At 44.9% G+C, this 20247-nt stretch overlaps 1 protein-coding gene and 1 long non-coding RNA gene across 2 annotated transcripts in view; one reads left to right on the top strand and one right to left on the bottom strand.

The window, feature by feature from the left end:
- LOC310682972 overlaps positions 1-8915 on the bottom strand; it is a 30728-nt gene extending 21813 nt beyond the window's left edge. Inside the window, exons 1-2 of the long non-coding RNA XR_014514226.1 lie at positions 8153-8915; positions 7819-8062 (exon numbers count right to left, since the gene is read on the bottom strand). This is a non-coding gene — a long non-coding RNA (uncharacterized lncRNA). The remainder of the gene's footprint in view (positions 1-7818; positions 8063-8152) is intronic.
- LOC310682892 (arylacetamide deacetylase-like 4) lies at positions 6003-14316 on the top strand. The gene is made up of 4 exons (XM_083452212.1): positions 6003-6277; positions 9225-9435; positions 11569-11632; positions 13517-14316. The coding sequence occupies exons 1-4, from the start codon at positions 6044-6046 to the stop codon at positions 14286-14288; spliced, it is 1281 nt and encodes a 426-aa protein (XP_083308338.1). The 5' UTR covers positions 6003-6043; the 3' UTR covers positions 14289-14316.
- The last annotated feature ends 5931 nt before the right edge of the window (positions 14317-20247 follow it).

Genomic DNA, 20247 nt, shown 5'->3' with positions numbered 1-20247 from the left:
CGCTGTGACTGCATGTGAACATGCTACAAAGTGGCACATCTTAGTCAACAGGTCCACTACTACCATGATGGCCGTTTTCCCTTTGGATTTGGGCAGATCCGTCATAAAATCTATTGATACCGCCTCCCAAGGCCGTTCTGGCGTGGGTAGTGGTTCTAATAACCCTGCCGGCGCCCTTCTTTCCCCCTTGGCCCTCTGGCATTGGTCACACCCTCTTACATACTCCTTTACATCTTCCCTCACCTTGGGCCACCAAAATTCCCTGGTGACCATCCACATGGTCTTGTGTTGTCCAAAATGTCCCGCCGTGGGACTATCATGCAACTGCTTGAGTACCCTCCCTCTCAATTCACCTTCTGGTATATACAGTGCCCCTTTGTAATACAATGCCCCATTTCTTTCTTCAAAACCCTCCGGGCTCTCACCCTCTCCCCTGAGACCTCTGAGCTTATTTTGGGCATATTCGTCATTTTCCGTTTCTTCTACCAGTTCTCGTCTCCCCACCAGCGCCGCCCCACACACCCAGCAGTCCTCAGGAATGACATGTCTTTCTTCGATTGCCCCCTCCCCCTCCAAGTACTCTGGTTTGCGTGAGAGAGCGTCCGCCCTGACGTTCTCTGGGCCTGGTACATAACAAATCTCGAAGTGGAATTTGGAAAATTCCTGTGCCCATCTCACTTGTCGTTGGTTGAGTACTCGAGCTGTTCTCCAATACTCCAAATTCTTGTGGTCGGTGCACACTTGCACCTTGTGTTGTGCCCCAATCAATAAATGTCTCCACCTCCGGAACGCTTCGTGAATGGCGAGTAGTTCCCTGTCATACACCGTGTAGTTCCGCTCGGACTTATTCAGCTTCCTCGAGAAAAAGGCACACGGTCTCCACTCCGACGTATTTCTTCCCGGCTGAAGAAGCACCGCCCCCACCGCTCTGTCTGACGCGTCTGTCTCCACTCTCATGGGCTTCTGTAGGTCCACATGCAGAAGTTGTTCTTCCGAAGCGAAAGCCCTTTTCAGTTCTTCAAAAGCTCTCTCCGCCTCCGCCGTCCAAACAAATTTCTTCTTGCTACTGAGGCAGTCGGTGATGGGCGCTGTCAAGTGTGCAAAATTCTTGATGAACTTCCGATAAAAGTTCCCAAACCCCAGGAACCTTTGCACATCCTTCTTGGTCTTCGGTGTCTTCCATTCCAGCACCGCCTGGACCTTGCCTGGATCCATGGCCAATCCTTTGTCTGACAAGCGGTACCCCAGGAATTCCACCTCCTTGGCATGAAACTGGCACTTCTCCAGTTTCACCCACAGCTGATTGGCTTGCAGCCGGCCCAACACTTCTCTCACGTCCCTCACATGCTGCTCTTCATCTTCCGAATACACCAACACGTCATCCAAAAAGGCCACACAATTCTTGTAGAGCAAAGGTCCCAAGACGTGGTTGATAAAACTTTGAAAACATGCGGAGCCGGCTTGGAGACCGAAGGGCATTACGAGGTATTCAAATGCTCCCAAAGGGGTGAACATGGTGGTCTTCCATTCATCCCCCTTCCTTATCCGTATCAGATTGTACGCCCCCCGCAGGTCCAGTTTTGTAAAAATCTTCCCCTTCCTTACCCTGGTCAGAATGTCATCAATTCGGGGCATAGGAAAAGCCAGGGGTTCCGACACGGCATTTAGGGATCTGAAGTCCACTACAAGCCTCGGCTTATCTGTGTTTTTTTTGTCCACAAAAAACACTGGGCTGCCCCCCACCGCTCGGGACTCTCTGATGAAACCCCTCTTCAGGTTTTTGTCAATGAACTCCCTCAGCTCCTGCATCTCCCTGTCTGACATGGCGTACAGCTTGCCCACTGGGAGTTGAGCCCCAGGGAGTAGGTTGATTTGACAGTCAAAGGGTCTATGTGGCGGCAGTTTGTCCGCTTCCCTTTCGCTAAATACGTTGCTCAGATCTGCATATTGCGGAGGCACCTCCCCTTGCTTCATTACCTCCATCCCAGCTAGGGTGAGCTTGGCTCCCCCTGGATCCTTTCCCTGCTTGCAGTGTTCTAGGCAATGCGCTGACCCAAAGGAGACCACCCTCTGGTGCCAGCCCACTAGAGGATCGTGTAGTGCCAGCCAGCTCATCCCCAAAATTATGGGAGCTCCTCCCAAGGTGGCCACATTAAACGCTATCCGCTCTGTGTGCCTTGCCACCCTCATTGTCATGGGGACTGTCTGTTGGTTCACTTCTCCTCCCAGCAACTCTCTGCCGTCAATCGTGGTTACCTGCAGGGGTTTACTTAAGGGGAGGGTTTGTATCTGGTGCTCAGCTGCGAACTCCTTACTCATGAAATTACAGGAGCTGCCTGAATCCAGAAGGGCCTTGATCTGTAGAGGATGTCCGTTTGGCAGCTCTAGCAACACCTCTATCACTAGAGCAGGTCTGGGAGGTTCTGGTGCGGGCACTCTCACTGCTTTTGAGCCTGGCTGCTGTGCCCCGACGGCAGCCAGGCGTTGGCTTTTACTTGCTCCGTGCTTTCCTCCTCCTCTCCCCCAACAGCTCCTGCCATGCCTTGCCATTCCTTTCTCCGTGGACAGACTCTGGCAAAGTGTCCTGGCTGTTGGCAGAGATAACATTTCTTCCCGCCCTTTCCCTCCTTCTTCCGCCCTTCACCGATGTTTGAAACTGCGCGCGCACGCGCTGTTCCCACTTCCATCGGCTCTGCCGGCGGGAAAGGCTGCTCTGGAATGTCTGGGATGCGGAGCTCCCTCCAACGTTCTCCTTTCCCCTCCCGCTTCTCCAAAGCCCTCGCTTCCTGGCGCGCCCCTATGGCCAGCGCGGCTTTAGTCAGCTGGTCCATAGACTCCGCTCTGGGGGTCCGGGAAAGTTCATCTTTCAAGGACGAAGACAGACCTTCTTCGAAAAGCATCTGAATGGGTTCAGAAGACAAGTCCCACCCCAATCTATGAATCAGCATAGTGAACTCAGTCCAGTACTCACGGACAGTCCTGTTTCCCTGTCTGCAAGCCATTAACTGCCTTCGCACCCCTCCCTGCTCAATGTCGCTGGAAAACATCAGGTCCATGGCACGAAAAAACTTCCTTGTGTCCTTTAGGATCTCATTATTTGCTGCCATCAAGGGTCTAACCCAGTCCTTCGCCCCTGATTCGAGATGGCTAATTACAAAAGCCACTCGCGATTCCTCATCAGGGAAGTCATCAAATTGCAGATTGAGAGCGTATTGCATCTCTGTCCTAAAAGCATGATAGTTTCTGGGGTCCCCCCCAAATTTCTGCACCAATCCTGGCATCTTTCTGTTGAGTGGGGTGGCTTTCTCCTTCCCCCTTTCTGCATCCTGAGCCCTCCTCTCTTCCAGCCTCGCCGTCTGCAAGGCAAGCTGGATCTCCAACGTCCTGTACCTTTCTTCCAGGCTTGGACCTCCTCCAGCTGCCCCTCCAGTTCCGGCTGGTTCGCTCATGATGCCTCTCCCTGGCACAAGCTAGCTGTCGGTGACTTTCGGATTGCTGTGATGGGATGAAGAGCTGCTTGTGTGTAAACTGCAAATCCCTCAGAGTTTGAACAGTTTCTCAAACCTCTGCCTGTGACGGAGCCCCTCCAGCATGGCTGCGTCAGTCGCTAGCAGAATCCGAAAGTGGTTGCTTTCGGAAACGTTTCCAACATAAAAGCTCCTTAACGGAAACACGTCTTCTGGACTCTCTGCGTGACAGTTTCCGGCGAGGAACGGGTGTCCCTATAGGAGGACCTGAGACATCCCCACTGTTTTCGCTGGAAGCATCTCTGAGCCATTCCTCCGCCTCCCCTTCCCTTGACATTCCTGTTCGCCCCCTACTGGTTCCCTCTTCAGGTGTTACGTCTCTCTCTACTTCAGAGAGCCTTGGCACCTCTTGTGCTGCCGATGGCAGTTCCCTGACATCGGGGTTCCATCATCTTTCCGTTTTTTCCAAGCAGAAGCTAGAAAAGAAAGGCAGCACAACTTAGGTTCCAAAGATGACAAAAGCTTCTAATTTATTTGCATAGAAACACAAAGATGGCCAAGGACAATGTTTCCCCCCAAAAGCTTGATCTCTGCTTTTGGTCAGCACATCGTGCTCAGAATGGTGTAAATCCCTAAGTGGGCCATTTGAAATAGGCCTGGTGTCTTGCGCTAGCAGCACTGGTAGATTTGGGACTCTCAAATTTCAGCGGCACCATGTGCAATGCTAAAATTCAGCGGCCCCTGCCTCTTGCACTCCCAGTGCAGCTGAACCAGTTACGCTGCCCTATAACCACCTCTGCCAGCAGATTCTCCTTACGCTGCCCTTCTAAGTCCCTACATGTGTGGAAGGATGCACGAGGGCCAGGATACCTTAGATCGTAGTGAAGAAGGCTACTATTGCTGACAATGGTCTTCATTGCTAAACCCTAATCACTACAGGAGGCTAAGTACTAAGTACTAAGTAGGCTCTTTTTGTTCCTGCATACATGTCTCCACCCTGTGATAATCTAACTCAGTTAAAATATTTGCAGAATCAGATGAAATATCTTGCATAGGAAAAGAAACAAGGGGGATGAAGGTTTGGGACGTACCATATTATGAGGTCAAGCAATTATTTTACATGTGGGTTGTTTTTTTTATAAAAGTTTAGACAGTCCTATAGAAAGCTGCAAACAATTTGAAAATGGAACCCTGAGTTCTTGCAGTCCTTTGCTTCCATAATAACCTTTGATGGAATTATGCAGCCCGTAATTAAGTGACGTTAATTCACCAAGAAGCTGGCTTGGCTATTCCAACAATTTAATCCTTGCTGATTAGAAGGGACTCTGCCATACAGCCAAACTCCGCCCCCAAACTCACAACTATATCATGAATGTCCATTTCAAATTCAGGATGGGTCAGGAATAGTAGCCAACATTAACTCAGAGAAGGCCCATTGACGCTAATGAACATGACTTTGCTTGGCTGCATCAATTTCTGTGGGGCTATTAGATTAATTGGATACAACTCACAGACCAGAATCTCACAGAAACTCCACTTCAAAATCTGGTTGAAAGGAGAAGGTCTTCATTCATAGAATTCGTAAAATCATAGACTTGGAAGGGACCCTGAGGATCATCTTTTTATATATATATATAATATTTATTGCTTTTTGAACAATTTAAACACTACAAAACCAAACAAAAACAGAAAATACAATACAATACAATATTAAGACACTACATAACACTAAACACATTAAACTAACAAAACCAAACAAAAACAGTTTAAAACGCTCAAACAATTTCAATATCTTCTCTTTCATTCACTTATTTCACCGACCTCCTCCCACCTCCCTTTTTGTATTCCACTTCTGTCAAATGTTTCAGCAATTCCTTTCCATCTTCCTCTGTTATCTGTCGTATAATTATCTTAACACATTCTAACCTTATTTTACCTTTAAAATTCCATTAATCTATTTATACTTAAATCCTTATAACATTTCTACTAAAGCCATATAACTTCATTCCAACATTTTAACATTCATTAATTTTGCAGTATTTCTGTAAATAATCTTTAAACTTTTTGGGACCCTGAGGATCATCTAGTCCAACCCCTGCAATGCTGGAATATGCACTTGTCTCATATGGGGATTGAACCTGCAACCTTGGCATTGGGGCAACCCAGGAGATTGCCTGCCAGCAGGATCCACACACCCCACTCTTCCACAAGGAAAAGAGGAAAAAAATCATCAGCCTAGCATTGGGCAGATGCAAGGCTGGGGGGGGGGGATCTTCCCAATCATCCAGAGGATTTAGTGTCACAATGCAAAAGCAAATGCAGTTTGAAAGTTCAATACAAACCATTTGCATACATAACTGAACACACAATTGCATTTATTTATTCAGAAGAAAGAATAGCATTGCATAAGAAATGCAGTTGGAAAGTTCAATACAAACCATTTGCATACATAACTGAACACACAATTGCATTTATTTATTCATTCAGAAGAAAGAATAGCATTGCATAAGAAATCCCTGGAAAAACAAGGGTGTGATCAATTGCTACAGAATTGCGACGGCAGAAGTTGGAATTGCATGACAGCAGAGAAAACAGTTGCCAGGAATCAGCCGGTTATTCAGTCCCTCCAAGGCTTCTCAGGAAGCAAGATGGATCTCTCCACGGTGATGCTGACATTTGTGATCTGCTTCCTGCTTTCCCAGGTGGTGCTCATTTATCATGATGTCCGAGGAACAGATCTCCCTCCAGGAATCGATGGACCTATCAAACTCCTTCTATTCTCCATTATGGCACGCTCATCCTTGCGTATGGTAAGTTGGATGGACTTTGAACATGGAGTTTCTGTGGGGCAGCTCAGTCGCTAGAGCATGAGACTCTTAATCTCAAGGTTATCTGCTTGAGCCCCACGTTGGGCAAAATATTCCTGCATTGCAGGGGGTTGGACTAGATGGCCCTTGTGGTCCCTTCCACTTCTACAAATTCTATGATTCTACTGGTTTTTATAGTTGTATGGGGGCTGACCAGCCAGGAATAGTTCAAACAGGCAACATGTTTTAGGAGGTGCAACCCCATCCACCCCATCATAGAATCATGGAATTGTAGAGTTGGAAGGGACCACAAACCAAGCAGCACTCTGCAAGGCAGGAATCTTTCACCAAATGTGGAACTCGAACCCAGGACCCTAGGATTAAGAATCTCATGCTCTATCTACTGAGCTAGCCAGCCTGAAGGATTCATGTAATCTAACTAGTAAAGGTACCCCTGTCCGTACGGGCCAGTCGTGTCTGACTCTAGGGTTGTGCGCCCATCTCACTTAAGAGGCCGGGGGCCAGCGCTGTCCGGAGACACTCTGGCGAGCCGGCACCAGTGCACCACACAGAAACGTCGTTTACCTTCCCGCTAGAAGGCGGTACCTATTTATCTACTTGCACTTTAGGGGTGCTTTCGAACTGCTAGGTGGGCAGGAGCTGGGACCGAAGACAGGAGCTCACCCCGCCGCGGGGATTCGAAACACCGACCATGCGATCGGCAAGCCCTAGGTGCTGAGGTTTTACCCACAGCGCCACCCGCAACCCACAATTTATAACTATTATAACAATTTATAACTATTATAACTAGATATCTGTGCAAAAAACCCTCTCCCAAATTTCCAGTTCTGTTTGTGAGCGCTTGTTTGTGGAGGGACATCTCTCTCCTCCACAATTCAAATACAGTGTTGATCATCAATGTGACTTCTGGAGGATGCTTTGTGCTATGACTTCTAGCATCCCCAGCTAGCAGGACCATGCTGGCAAAGACTGTCCCACGCAGTGGTATAGCGTGGGTTGCGAGCATCTGGGGCCATGTGTGGGGTGAGGTGGGGACTATGGAGCTGCCTAACAGTGTCCGCATCACCCAAGAGATCACAGCCTCAGAAACAAGAGAAGAAGATTCTCTCTGCTATCTGGAAAGTCACACAGAGAAGTCATTTTCAACAGAGCCCAGTGACAGAAGTATGCAGCTGTATTTAGGCAGCACCGGGGCACCCAGGGCAACCGCACCTGTGGCCTCACCCCACGTTATGCCACTAGTCACGCATTTCTATCTTGGGGCTCACCCACCTTTCTGCTTGTCCATTGCCTAGAAAGCAGTCATTTCCCACTTTCCCCACACTATCCAAAGGTTTTGCTTTTGTCTCACCCAGGGTGCTCGGTGCGTCTTTGCGCGCGGTGAAGTGAACAGAGGAAGCGCCCTCTCGAGTTCTCCCTCCTCTTGCCCTTCCCTCCCGCCCCCCAAAAGGTGGGGGTTGACGAGATAGAGACGGTGCCCCGGCATCTTCTCGTACAGAGGCTCCCACCGACGCGGGACCCACCTGTTTGCAGCTCATCTGCCTGCCCGTGGCGCGCTGGGAGATTCCAACGCCCCGCCAGCCACGGCTGCGTGGCGAGTGGCCAGCATCCCAGCCGGCTCCAACGGCTCTTCACTCTTAGCCCTCACCGCCGCCGGGTGGACTATCGCGTTGCGGTGGCTGGCCGCTGGATCATCCAGGCAGGGATCTCTGCAAGGGGCGTGCCTGGTTTGCGCCCCCCACCCATATTGTGCGCCCGGGGCAACGGCTCCCTGGCACACACCACCCCTCTATGCCTATGTCTGTGCTGCAGCCTGTTAAACATCCTCCGCAATGACACAAACCTCGAGTCACGCACACAAATGATGGAGAATCTTCGGGCGGGGCGGGCAAGAACGATACTCTGAGAAAAATTTGTCTCACCTCTGATTAGAGGTGTGTGGGAGGTCACCTGGAGGCAACAGTTGCTGCGGATGCAGCAATAACATTGCAACACCACGCAGAGATCTTTGAAGAAGGTAAGTGGTTTAAATAAAGCAACGCCGACGGAGTGTTGCAATGCCCTCGTGGAGATTATCCCGTACGGGTGTAAAGCCAAGAGCATCCTCCGGAGGTTCATTCATTTTTAAACTGAATGGGGAACAAAACAAATGAGCCCCAATCCGTCCCATTCCGTTGACATATTAGAGTGATAGGGGCATTCAAATTGCAGGACCCCCTCCTTCCCCCAAAAAACTCTCCTGGAGTATCTCAACAGTTGTCAGTGATGAGAAAGATCCCTGTCCTCAGACTTGCAACCAAAATGAAATGACACAAAAGGCAAAAGGGGCAGAGGGAGGAAGCAAGCTCGGAGATTGGTTCTTCATTGATAAAATTGCACCTGTTAAATTAGGACCTACTGGGTAGTCTGTCTGATGCCTGTGGGGTGTGGGTGGTGGAATTCAAGAATGTAATAATAATATTTTCAGACCAATGCTATTTGGATGGAAAACAGTGAAGTTACAAGCTGATTCCCCCAGAGGACACAATAAGAAGCTTATAGAACATGTGTGTGTGTTTTTAATGGCTTATAAAACTGTGACTCTGTGTCCATTATGTTGGAGGTTTGGTGGACCTGGTGGGGAAGGAATGTTAAAGTCGCCTAAAAATGTCAGAGAAGACGTTACAGACTGCATAAAGCTGTCTGAGTCTCCCATTGAAACCAAAGGGAAAATGAAAACTAAGGGAGGGGGGAATGAAAACAAAGAGAACATTTAATGAATGCAATTGGAACAAATGGAAATGAAATCAATTAAACTTCTGAATGAATCAACGAAGCATTTCTCACCCCACACCACTCCTATAAACAGACCTTTTGAAAACCTTATTAAACTGAAAGTTAACGATGCTTGATACTAGCTTCTGTTGCTTTTTTGTTTTTTCCCAAACAGGGAACTATTTTGGAGAAGTTGGGAATCTGTACAAAACCGACATTCCTTAAATGGAGTTCCTCTGCATTGCCAGCAGGGAGCGAGCCCAAATACACTATCGACACAAAATTTGACAATGTGACTGTGAGGATTTATCAGCCAAAGGGCATATCCACAGGACAGAGAGGAATTATCTACCTGTATGGAGGAGCTGGCTTATTCGGGAGCATACGTGAGTCATTCTAATTCAACTTACAACCAGTGTGATCTGTGTGGGGCTTGATCTGGAAACTGCATCTCGTGCACAGTGCTGGGACCAGGTTGTTGAGTAGAAAAACCAGACAAGCAGATATTACACCTGTGCTGAAGCCACTGCACTGGCTGCTGATCAACTACCGGGGCATGTTCAAGGTCTTGTGGTTAGGATCAGGACAACTCAGGAGCAGGTTACCTGAAAGGCCACTTATCCATTACGTAGGTCGTTTATGGAAATTCTAATCAGGGCACCGCATCCTACAGAATATCCAGGGCTGGCCCTAGATATTTTGCCACCTGAGGTAAAGCAGAACATGGCACACAGACCCAACGCCCTGCTGCCTGCGGCAACTGGAGGTGACCTGGGGAAGCCCCAGCCCACTGAAGGCAGTGGAGGAGAAAAAAGGAGGCTGGCTAGGAACAATGGCAGCAGCAGTATCACTGCTCTTTCCAGGTGGTGCATGGGTGACAAGTGTTGGAGGCAGTGAGCAGTGAGCAGCACACTCCTGGGGGACTTCCCAGCTCTCCCCAGCCTGCTGCCTGAGGAGACTGCCTCACCTAAGCCTAATGGGCTGGCTGGCTCTGAGAATATCATAGGGCAGTGTCCCCCCAAACAGGCATTTTCTGTTTGTTGTTCTCCCTGTACTGTGAAATCCCCTTCCCTCTTCCACACAGGAAGCAGCTACCACCAGTTGCTACAGGCATCTTGTGAAGTCTTTTCCTTTTGCCCTGGCTTTCCCTGGCCCATGACTTTGACCCATGACTTTCGAAACAGGGATCTATTTTGGAGAAGTTTGGAATCTGTACAAAACCGACATTCCTTAAATGGAGTTCCTCTGCAATGCCAGCAGGGAACGAGCCCTGTAATTAGGGTTGCCATGTGTCCTCTTTTTCCAGGACATGTCCTCTTTTTCATGGGTAGCGATCCATATCGATCCATAGTGAGAAATATAAGTTGGCAAAAGTGTCCTCTTTTTTGCTCTTCAAAATATGGCAACCCATATGTTTCTAACCTTTTATATGTTTTTATGTTGCTACTCTACTGGTTTTAGGCTGTATTTTAACGTTTTGATGTTTTTTGTTTCCTTTTTGGACTGTACACTGCTCAGGGATTTTTGGAATATGAAGTGTTTTATAAATGCTTTCTAATAATTATATATATATAGATATATAAACATATTTTAAAGGAACTGGTGTGAAGAAAGAAGCTGTGATGAATGGCATCATATGTACCTTTGCAGTTGTCACTATAATTTAAATAAAGAGGTCATTTAGGCCGGAGAGAGATAAAGTAACCCTGAGAAGATGAGTTCAATGTATATGGGGGGGAAATATTCCACATTAGGTATCTGCTAAGTATGTGCATTTCAGAAATGGATAAACAGATAAGATGATTTCACACACATGGTATCCTTTTTTCTATGTAGCTCAAGGTATAATTAAGAAAGTGCCCCTGAATAAATCCTATTCTTATCTCCTTACTTCCAGTCTCTTAGCACAATTGATGGATACCAAATTGGAACTATGGTGACCAGATTTCTAACTAGTGAGAAAGGCTAGAAGCAAGTATTGCCAAATCGGTACCCTTCAGCCGTTGTGAATTACAACTCCTCCTGGACCATTAGGATAGCTGGGGCTGATGGAAGTTGTAGTTCAATGACATCCATTGTAGTCCAATCTTTTCTGTGAACTGCCCTGAGACCTCTGGCTACAGGGTTGGTATATAAACTCAGATAATAATAATAATAATAATAATAATAATAATAATAATAATAATCTGAAGGGCAACCCCTGGCTCAGAGAGTCAGAAGCCAGATCTATTGGTTTGTCGTATAGTAGGAAGAAAAAAGAGGCACATGCAGGAAATGCCTAGGGGAGGGAAATAATCTTTGACAACGAGGGTATTAGTTTGACTTTGGGGCCTTGGGATCTGGATGGGTGGAAGGCTGGGTAAATAGGAAAGATGGGGATTCTCCTCTGGCTCAGATACAAACAGAGCCACAAAGAAGACTTGGGGTTGCGTCATACTCGTCTCACATCCACATTAATGTAGAAATGTGCATGCCATTGTGTAAAGTATTAATACACTGAAGGTCTTTTTACTATCCAGAAGGTTATCGGAAGGTGTGCCGCTACCTTTCCAGAGAAAGTGAATCAGTGCTTGTGTGTGTTGGGTAAGTCTACGTATTCCTGCATTCATCCTGGATATCCTGAACAACTGATAAGTGTGGAAGCAGGTGACTCCCCCCTCCCCCCAAGTTACTCCCAAAAGCAGTGGGGGAATTTGCCACTACATGGTACAGGGTTAGCCAATGCAGTGTCCTCCAGGTGTTGTTAAATGTCAAGTCCCATCAACCCCAGACAGCATGATTTATGGTCTGGGCTTATGAGAGTTGTCGTCCAACTACATCTGCAGGGCACCACGATTGCTACCTCTGTATTAAAGTCAGTTTCTTCTTGATACGTCTGTTACGACAATTTTCTAACAGGTGTGTGGGAAAGCTGACTTCTTGACAGTTCTTTTAACAGCAGCCAAGGCACAGAATTGCACCAGGGCAGAATAATCCTCTGAAGGAAAGGGAATAAGAAACTGTGGCAAAGAAACCCAAGGTCCAGAAGGCTAGGCTGAAGTCTGGGCTCCAGTCAAGCTTGCTCCCATCACCACTGCGAGTTCACCACAATGCTGGTGGGGCTGCAAGCAAGGAAGGGACTCCCATACATTGAGGGTGGCAGTGTGACAAGCTTACTGGGTTTGGGCAAATTACTTTTGATGTCGTTTCTCATCTTGGTCTATCCCTGAACGCAAACCCTGCTCTGGCCCTTCTGCCACTAGATCCTGATCTAGATGCTCCCATTATACATCAACCGCTGCCCATTTCTCAATGGAAAGATCTCAAAGGTCCATCTATGATGGGATGGCAAGGAGAAGTCTGAGGTTTGGCTCTCTTCAAGCATCTTACATAGCACAGAAGGGTGCTGAGAGGCCAAACTAAACAGGACCCTTTTGACAAGGTTTAGATCAGATGTGTGAACAGATGTCAGTGGCAGACCACCAGGCACACATACTGAGTTATGAAGAGGCTGTGCCACATATAGATGAAGCCTTTGCAATGCTTCAGTGTTTCAGTTCCGTGGCAGTGCCCATGCTCAAGCTTCCTTCTTATATGTGACTGGGGAACTCATGGAAAACGGGTATTGTTGGAGTTGATCAATGTCATCTTATTATAAGACCAATGAATATTCTAGAAAATAAAAATAAAGAAAACAGACCAGCCATTTGCCTCCTTGTCTCAAACTGTTTGCAGGCTTTCAGATCTCCAAGTGTCAACACAGTATTGAAAAAGATACCCTATATATAAAGTGCTTTGACAATATCACCAGATTTATTAATCAGCAAAACAAAGTAAATTGATGTTTCTGGTTTTTCTTCTTCTGCACCGGTTCCTGAAACAGTAACGGACAATTACAGTCTAGGTTTTGCACCCTGTTACACCTAATCTATTTCTATGGCAACTCACTGCTACAGTTATATGGTGGAAACATGTTTCTGACATATTGAATATTTTATGGGGAAATTCCATGCTCTAAGGCAGACATCATGTCTGCTGTGTAATTGCCCAGGGTGTAAAAATCATTTGCTCAGGATGGTAAATTTTAATTAAGTGAGCCTCTTTTGGTTTATGACTTGTGTGCCACAGCAGTGCTAGAACCACAGCAGTGTTTGCTGAAATTTAAAATTAAATTACATTGTGAAGTTGTTGACCTTTTGGAAGTTCCTTAAGGCTTCTCATAAACATCTGGTTGGCCTCTGTGAAAACTGGGTGCTGGACTAGAATGTCCCATAGCCTGAGCCATCAGTGTAGACATTACTCTATGCATTTTTCTACATGTCACTTGGATGGGGAACAGTCCTACCAAAGTTGGAGAAGGGCAGATTTCAAACGCTGACTATGTTTCATTTCACAAATTGTTTTAGAAAGTGTGAACTAGACTGGTTTGTCTTTAACTAAGAATAGGATTGACTTTCTCCCCTGCCCCTTCTCTCCATCATCTTCTAGGCAACGTTTGGCTCCTAAGCACCGCTGTCCTGCACAAATCATGGACTGCATCACCGCCACTGAATACTTCTTGAAAAATGCAAGTGATTATGGGGTAAACCCTAATCGTATTGTCATTGCTGGTGACAGCACTGGGGCTGGAATTGTTCCCCTTGTCTGTCAACACCTGTTAACGAGAAAGGATCTCCCAAAGGTCAGAGCCCAGATCCTGCTCTACCCAAATATTCAAACACTGGACTACAACTTGCCATCTTATCAGCAAAACCAAAATGTCCCCCTCCTGTTCACAAAATGGTCTGCTGAATTTGAACTCAGGTTTATGAATGTGAAGCTAGCATATTTGGATCAATTCCTGAAGGGGGCCCATGTTTCCGAAGAAATGAAGATGAAATACAAGAAATGGATCCATGCAGATCATATCCCGGATGAGTTTAAAGTCAGGGGCTACAAACCACCCCCGCCAGTCCCATTTTCAAAGGAGCTGCACGAAATGATGAAGCTTTCTTTCGATCCCAAGCACTGTGCTCTTCTAGTTGAAGATGACATTGTGCGTCAGCTCCCCGAGACATTTATGTTAACCTGCGAGTATGATGTGCTTAGGGATGATGGACTGCTATACAAAAAACGCTTGGAGGACAACGGTGTGCCCGTAACTTGGCACCATGCAAAGGATGGATTCCATGGGATTGTAAGTTCAGTTGATTGGTTCTTTGAATGGCCATGTGGAAGGGTGGCAGCAGAGCATGTAACAAGCTTCATAAAACAATTCTGATCAAAAATCTGTTCTCTATCCCACATAAAGACCACTCTGACTTAGGAATTCAGGATTCTTTGTGACATCGTTGGAAGCCGTGATAGCAAGAGGGTTTTTGGGGTTATCCCAGCATTTTCGGGACAGTTGGAGGGTATGACATACATGAAGGAAATTAGTAGAGGTGAATTGAAATAAAACCAATAGCAATAACAGCAATGAGCAAGTTAGGGTACATAAGAGAGGTCATCACAGAACGATGAGAGGGGAGGGAGAAAGAAAAGTGAGCGCAAGAGAAAGGGGGAAATATGTGTGTGTGTTTGTCAAGTCAAGTTTTAGCAGACAGCCATTTTACACATGAAAATGAAAATGACAAAGATAAAGATAATAATAAATAATAGAGATTTACATTTCTGCTCCATAACTGTTAAAGAATAAATCATTTTTCATGCCCCCCCCCCCCCTTTATGTTTAATAGCATGGATATGTAGAGCCTTATCAAGAAATTTAGATATTCTGAATATTTAGATATTCTCTGCATCAGACAGCAAAAAACAAGTCTTTGCTAAGGATAACCTTCCCTTCTGTCATTTTAACAATGGGTGGAAAATTTGGAGAGGAAGAGAGAGAGATACAGAGGAAAGAGAGTTTAAAATGGGTCATGGGGCAATGTTATCTCCAATCCTTTCATTCCAATAGCTGGTGAAAAGGATCCATCACACTTTAGTGATGCAGATTCTACCTGTCACTTGAAGAGTTGCCATCACTTCTAAGTCCATTAAGACTCACGTCCAAACTCAGATAGCAGAAGAGAGCTGATTTCAGAGTGTATTGCAAGTTGTAACCAGGGTGTTATCTTATGTTATCTTAAATACACTATTCCAGGGGGGGGGGGGGGTTTACACTGCCTAGATGGCTGTTGCAATGAAGAAGCACAAACACACACACACACACCTTGTTGCATATTCTGCCTTTTTTCACTGCATCATTTGATTGTACCTCTTTAGCCTGCTGACACCCACAATATGTGTTTTCAGGACCTACCCTATGCCATTGTTGGTGAATTTGGGGGAGAGTTGTGCTACTGCCACAGCTAGCATTGAACCTGAGAAATGACTCAATGCTAAATGATATGGAAAAAATGGGCAATTGTTCCTCCCCACTGGAGAAATTGGTGCTGCTTCACTCCACCAAATATTTTGTTGTTGTTGTTGACAAAAAGGATGGAAAATTTGGAAAGACTTTGGGGCAGAGTGTCATCCACCATGAAGGGTCCTGCTTTTATTGATTGATTTATTGGGATATTGGGGTTGCACCTCCTAAAACATTTTGACACACACACAGGGTGGTGGCAAAAGCTGCAATGTTAAACTCTGCTTATTCCCTTTCAGATTAAAAGGGGATAGGCAACTGCCCCCCAATCCCCACAATATTAAATAAAAAAATGATCCCTGTATGTTCTTAGTTCAATCTTTCATTGTCTCCGGGTTTAAAGCCCAATCAATTTACCACACCAAAAAAAATCCTTTGAAATAACCACGAACAACAGGAATCTGGCAGGTTCGCAGATACCAGGAAGGAAATTTGTTCTTCAGATATCATAAGAAATTAACACCACCAGGTAGATTAGAAAACAAGTCAGCAGGACAATGGAGAGATCGATCTTCTTCCTTGAGAAGTCCAAATGAACTGAATGCTCTTTTTGCAGATGAGCTTAAGCAGATGGTCAGTTACACAACAGAGTTCGGTGTTGTAAGGTGTTTTGATTTCCATGTATCATTTCTACCCTGATTCCCGCTCTTTATAATTAGTTTATCCAATTGCACCATCATTTCTCTGTCTAAGCAATTACTTGCTTTGGCATTACACCTTCCATCTGAACTGCTCCCCAGAGTCAAAATGTCTTCCTACCATGCCTTCAGTCTAACTTGCATTGAAACGTAGTCCTACTGCACAGCTTTCCAACAAATAGCCTAACACCTCATTCTTACCCCAGTCTGTGAGTTGTGTCCAATTAAGTTACACCCAGAATAGACCCTGAAATCAATGCACCCTGAAATCAAAGGAGCTATGCAAGTCATGCAATGGGTCTCCTCACAGTAGCACTAACATTGAATACAACCCCTGTTTTGGATTTGAACTTGACTTTTAATATATCATTGTGAATTGGGAGCAGAGCTTGGCTGCATGCCTGAGCCCCCTTCTAATTGCTGGATCCAGCAAGAATTCAATTGTTGCAATAGCCAGGCCAGCTTCTTTGTGAATTAATGCCACATAATTATGGGCTGTTATGGTAACAGAGGAAGTGTGACTGCAAGTAATAATTTTATTTATTTATTTATTTATTTATTCATTCATTCATTCATTCATTCATTCATTCCCCCCAAATCTGGCTGGGCAGCTTCCAACAAAATATTGAAAATATGATAAAACTAATTAAGGTGCACACTGTTTGTTGGAATCTCCACTCGGCCAAGATGCCAAAGCTCATCTTCCGGCCAAGTCTCCGGAATCGCCCTCCCAACAAATAATTAATGACCTCGAGCCTTTGATGAGGCTCCAAGGCACGTTCTCATTCAGCAGAGAATCCAGTACAGGGAAGTGATGAGATTTATGGCTACATTGCAAAGAGTTTTATTTCTAAGCTATGCAGACAGAAAAGACAGCAAAGCCAAACATGCTTTATTATCCTGATAAACCTGGATTGGACACTTTACAGGAATTCTCATGTCTTTACACAATTGTAACAACCATTCACAATCCACAAGACAGTGCATTCAGTTCAGCTTCACAAGTACTTAAGCTAACTGTTGTTTGCTTCTTGCACGACCAATCAAATAGACCTTGGTTGTACATGTAGCAAACTCCAGACGTGCTTTTCCTGTCTTGTAGTGTCACTTCCAAAACTCGCATCAGCAAGTATCTCAAGACCACCAGACTTCTGATTGTTAAATCTCAGTCTGTAATGCATAGTGCCTTTCAAATAGTGTGTTATGTGTTTCAGAACTTTCCAGTCCTTAACAGTAGGATTGTTGACTTGCCTGCTTAGCAAATTACAGCTAACTGCAATGTCCGGTCTTGAACATCTGGCAATGAAATTTAGTTTGCCTAGCACACTTCTATATAGTGTAGTGTACAGTTTTATTTCTAGGTTACGCAGACAGAACAGACAACCTCTCTCTATGAAAGCAGAGAGCAACTGAAACAAAGGAACAAAGGAAACAGGCAACCAGTAAACATCACATCCATCTCCTGCCTCCGTGAGACTTCCAACAGCCTGGAAGGTCTCTGGAATGTAAAAAGAGTCCTGTGACTCTAATCAGCTGCTCAGTGGCAAACAGAAACTAACACAGTTCTGAGTATGATGCACTGATCAAAAGTGGAGATCAAGCTTTGTTGGGATTAATTACCCTTGGCATTTTACAACGCCCTTGGGTAATGCGTTTAGAGCTGCTTTACATAGCAGCAGAGGATTGCACCAGGGATTTGGCATTGCTGCACAGCAGATACCCAAACCATGAGGCTCTGACAGGGACCTAGAGACCTTCTGCCTCCTTCCCAAACCCAGGAAAGTGAGGCATGTTAGACGCTTTCTTCCCCAAAACATACAGCTCTAAAACTGAGCCAGCCACTCAACCACCCCAAAGAAAAGCAGCTAAGAGCATGTTGACTTGCCGAGTTCCTCTGAAGTGGAAGTGACCTTACCTCCAGAGTAGCATGATCCTAGAATCCTCCTGGTCCTTCTCAAAGCCTTGTAAGCGCTTTCCCAGGTTTGGAAAGATGAAGGGAAGGCTCTAGGACCCTACCAGAGCCTAGAGCTCAAAGCCCTGTGCCAGCTCTGCCACTACTCCCTCAAGCGAGGGTTGTCACTTAAGCCCTTGTGCCCTGCCTGGCTAAGCTGGCCATTATTGGCTGCATCACATAACTAACTCCCCCAGCTAGGTGTTGCCTGAAGTTGTTTAGATCAAAAGCAAATGCTTGTCTATCTTTGCTATGTGGTGTGTGATTAATGGGAGTTTCCCTCTGTGAGTTAAGCTTTGGGTTATGATAACATACTGAACATATTTCAATTTCCCTTAATCTTGTATCTGTATTTCTCTTGCATCCCAGCGGTTGATGATGCCTTCTTTGTGTTGCTTCATGATGGCCTCTAGTCTTCATTGTAAATTGCTACTAAAAATCCCAGTTGTGCTTGGCTTAAGTTGTGGGCTAGTCTCAAAGTCTCTGAAAATCTTTAAATGAAGCGAGGTACCAAACTTTGTACGATGAAAGATAAGCTGTGAAGCTTTTTGTATTCAGCAAATATAAAGTCCAACACTGAACAGAGATTCCGGATATTGACTGCTGTTTTGTAGATCTTCATCAGCGTGGTGGGAAAATACAGAATTGTTTCATAAACTGAAAATAAAATTTTACAGACGATGACCTGCATGACATATCACTTTACAAAAATTATAAACTGTAATACAAACAGTAATGAAAAAGAGTACACACTCCATCTTATTTCGAATGAACATATGTGAATGAAAATATCAAATGCTGTGGTGGGTTGAAGCCCCACGTTGGGTGAAAGGTTTCTGCATGGCAGGGGGTTGAACTAGATTAACCTCATGGTCCCTTCCAACTCTACAATTCCCTACAGGCCCTTTCAGGTGCTAAGGGGGGCTGTCTTGGTAGCTCCACTGCCCTCAAAAGCTCAGGAGGCTTGGGGAGGGCATCCTCTGTGGTAGCCCCTAGGTTGTGAAACTTTCTCCCTGCAGAAGTGCATCTGGCACCTTCAATACAAAACTCAGGTTAATGTTGAAGATGCACCTCTTTACCTTGGCTTTTCATACTTCAGATGTATATTTTTTGAGCCCCACTTTATTTCTGAGATTGTCAATTGTTTTAACCTGTTTTTAATACTTGTTGGAGATTACAGGGAGGAAATCCTGACTGAAACCAATGGAAGATATAAGGAGCCAAGTTACCAATTGGTTACAGTATCTGTTATGTACTGAAGTTCTCACCCTGGGCCAGCAGGGGGATACTGTAGATAGTTTTCACTCAGGTCCACATATGCAAATAAGAAATTGAAAGTGACATTCAGTGATTGGATAGTTACAGAAAGTTGTTACTGTTGCTTTGTAGTTGAGCTGGTTGGCTGAACCCAGTTCTGTTCTGGGACTTTGAATAAACAAGAGCTGTTTGAAGAATCGCTGTGTCATCTGATATGTTCACCCACAACTTAACAGTATCATCAGTTATGTGATGTGTTTAAGTTCGATTTTAAAAACATGGATTCCTGGACCAAAGCTTACAATTTGAAAGACAAGTTTTACAGAATAAGGACAAGCTATTGTCCAAAATGTATAACTTTTTATTAGAATGAGAAACAAAAGACGAACTAGTTAAAACCTAAGCGACACATTGGGCAATAGATATAGGACACAACATAGATTTAAACCTCTGGGAGAAACTTTGGAAGAATGATTTGAAATTTAAAGCATGTTACTCATTGAAAGAGAACTATATGAAAATGATTCACATATAGTATTTAACCCTGCGTTGATTGGCTAAGATGTATAAAGCAGAATCAGATATGTGTTGGAAATGTAAAGAAATGAAGGCAACGTTTTTTCACATGTGATGGACATGTAAAAAGGTAAAAGAATAGACTGTGATATGGTTTATGAAATAATGATATTGTAAACTGCTATATATAATTACTAAGAAATTCAGATGGAAGAGATTTGAGGAGGCCAAATAATATGTTTATGAAGATGGATTTTAATTAATTAATTAAGTGATAGTCAAGTGATGATCTGTTGTATTGTATGTTTCATATTCTTTTTCCTTTTCCTTTTTTTACTGTTTCATTCTTTTTCCTTTATTATTGTCAACTTTTTCTTTTTTCATTATGTTTATGTATGAAAAATAATAAATATTATTGTAAATAATAATAAAAAGGTAAAAGAATATTGGGAAATGATCTATAATG

This window comes from Podarcis tiliguerta (genome assembly GCF_965153285.1).
Source record: "Podarcis tiliguerta genome assembly, chromosome: 8".
Classification (NCBI taxonomy): Eukaryota; Metazoa; Chordata; class Lepidosauria; order Squamata; family Lacertidae; genus Podarcis; species Podarcis tiliguerta.
The sequence above is the reverse complement of the archived record's forward strand: the minus strand, read 5'-3'. Positions and strand labels throughout refer to the sequence as shown.

Coding starts and splice junctions, on each gene's coding strand:
- LOC310682892 (XM_083452212.1), top strand. CDS start 6,044: ATGACAGCAGAGAAAACAGTTGCCAGGAATCAGCCGGTTATTCAGTCC. Junction 6,278..9,224: donor CACGCTCATCCTTGCGTATG/GTAAGTTGGATG, acceptor TTTCCCAAACAG/GGAACTATTTTGGAGAAGTT. Junction 11,633..13,516: donor TCAGTGCTTGTGTGTGTTGG/GTAAGTCTACGT, acceptor ATCATCTTCTAG/GCAACGTTTGGCTCCTAAGC.